Below are 2,300 nucleotides of genomic sequence, written 5' to 3' on the forward strand. Positions count from 1 at the left end.
CATGCTATTCTCTTTGAACTAGAATTAGATTTTAAATGCAATTAATGACATAAATTGATTAGATTAAATTAAATTGGCTTTAAATGCTGTTGTATAACACTACAATATCATTATGGAGATCACAAACTAAAAACTACGGTGGCCCTGAAGTGCAAACCACAACAACAAATCACTAAACACAACAAAATTTAAAAAAAACGGAACAAAATTTCAAAAAATGCAACATTTCAAAAAACACGACATTTCAGAAAACACAACGACATTTCAGAAAACACAACGACATTTCAGAAAACACGACAATTCAGAAAACACGACATTTTAGAAAACACATTACATTACAGAAAACACATTAAATTTTAGAAAACACATTACATTACAGCACCTGGAAGAGTTAGGTACCAGTGAGACATCGCTGATTGGACGACGATCTTGTTTGACCCTTGAACTGGAAGTTTTTCCACCTGTAGCSCATTTTTGAAAATATAGATGTTATCGTTGATCCAAACATRGCGRCTGCTATCCAAGAATATTTTGAGTCAGGACATACATACGAGGTGATACTGGAAATGCTCAGGAATATTCACGAAGTTTCGGTTAGTATGCGTACATTAAAGACRCATTTAAAAGAAGCTGGACTGTGCAGAAGACTTAACTACTCTCCACTTCATGAGGTGAGGACTGCGGTGGATCCTTCCCCTGATTCAGAAACCTAWGTCTCCCCCGCTTTCCTGGTGCCCATTTATTACAGCGCTTAAGGTAAMACGCTGTCTCTTCAGTCCTGCTGGTAAAGAGAACCGAATACACTGCAGCAGCTGCTTATTGTTTAACACTACTCATATAAACCAAGACTCTCACCATATTTCAGGGAATTTTTATGAGTGGATCAAAACAAATTACACTTGGGATGCAAAGAAACATTCAGCAGCAGCTCCTTATATGCAAACTAAAGTGTATATCTACATTTTCACAATGCTTTGCCACTTTTGTTCAACACTACTACTATAAACCAAGACTCTGCCAAGAATCGTACCTACATGTTTTATCAATATCATTAAGAGTTTCATATTCTATATCTAGACACGCTGTATAAATTTATTTTCATTTGCCATTATTCAAGAGTGGTCAGTAAAACAAAATGGCAGAGTGGAGAGTTATTAAAACAAAACCTGCAATATATCATATTCCTCTTACATACACACTGCATGTTTCTTGCACAAGAAAAAAAGTCAAATAACCTTTTGATTTTTTATTTGAGACCATCTCAGAAACAATATAGATCTTCAATGTTCATCTACACCTGTTCTGATAGTTTTTAAGCAGGTTGAGCTCAGCTGTACTCAACTCATCCCACAGCTTTATGAAGTTACAGGATGTGATGTGCACCGTCCCATCAGCTTCCAGACTACCTACAGYGACAGAACACAGAAGCAGGAATGAAAATGTGACTTAAATATGGAGTAAATAATATTTTACCATAAATTGTTTACCTGTGATAATATACTGTGTCCAATCAGTCTGCAAATAAGCTGTACACCCCAAGGGGGAGTAGACAGCATCAATTCCCCCAACAGGGCCTTTGAACACCTGAATCAAAAGACAAACGCGTACTAAGAAAAGCTCATCGGAGGAAAAAAATTGTTCGTTGTATTCCATACCTGGATGGCATGAACGCTATATTTGATGCTTTTCATTGCTCCACTGTCAACCTCCTTCTTTCCAATGACAAACGCCTGTATTACTACAAAAACATAAGCCTCTCATTAACAGAGAGATTTAGCACACAATCAGAGCATCCCCATTAAAAAAAGTTGACTAAACTTACCAGCTTCTGAGTTGCAGAGAGCCTCCAAGGGAGGCATCATAAAAGGACAAAAGCAGAGCTGTGCTGCTTCTGCTCCTGCCTCCACTTGCCAAAGAAACAGAATGGCCAGAGAGATGAAACAACTCTTCATTATCTGAGTCATGTTTGGAAACTCAAAGATGATGAAAATGATGACAGCTGTCAAAGACAAATGCAGAAAACCAGAAATCAGATTTAAAACGATCTCTTCTTTCAACAGAGCAGTGAGTTTTATACCCCTTTGCCGCTAACAGGCTCCGCCCCTTCTGAGGTGATCGGCCCTATGAAGGCCGATCTCCTGCATGTTTTAGATTTTTCTCTGATCATTGGATCAGAAAAATTAGTTTGTTGATTTCTCTGATCTAGCAACTCTCTCTATGTCTGACACATAAAGAGAAAATCAACTAGTTTTAGTTTCTGTTTACACCAGACCAGTCTCTGGAAATACTAATGTTTACTG

General features: G+C 37.6%; 2 protein-coding genes across 4 annotated transcripts in view; one reads left to right on the forward strand and one right to left on the reverse strand.

Moving 5' to 3' along the window:
• The window catches only part of LOC106528553 (metalloproteinase inhibitor 2), a 23,590-nt gene that overhangs the window by 9,967 nt on the left and 11,323 nt on the right, over nucleotides 1-2,300 (reverse strand). Inside the window, exons 2-4 of one of the 3 annotated variants that reach the window (XM_014023751.1) lie at nucleotides 1,656-1,738; nucleotides 1,488-1,584; nucleotides 1,342-1,406 (exon numbers count right to left, since the gene is read on the reverse strand). In XM_014023751.1, coding sequence (XP_013879205.1) covers nucleotides 1,342-1,406; nucleotides 1,488-1,584; nucleotides 1,656-1,738 — 245 coding nt within the window. Of the gene's footprint in view, nucleotides 1-855; nucleotides 1,407-1,487; nucleotides 1,585-1,655; nucleotides 1,739-2,300 lie in introns of those variants that run through there. The other 2 variants (XM_014023750.1, XM_014023753.1) reach the window with 2 other exon arrangements.
• Nucleotides 1-2,300, forward strand: part of LOC106528551 (metalloproteinase inhibitor 2) — a gene marked incomplete in the record, with an annotated part of 22,741 nt that overhangs the window by 2,874 nt on the left and 17,567 nt on the right.

The sequence above is a fragment of the Austrofundulus limnaeus genome, unplaced genomic scaffold (genome assembly GCF_001266775.1).
Source record: "Austrofundulus limnaeus strain Quisiro unplaced genomic scaffold, Austrofundulus_limnaeus-1.0 Scaffold389, whole genome shotgun sequence".
Classification (NCBI taxonomy): Eukaryota; Metazoa; Chordata; class Actinopteri; order Cyprinodontiformes; family Rivulidae; genus Austrofundulus; species Austrofundulus limnaeus.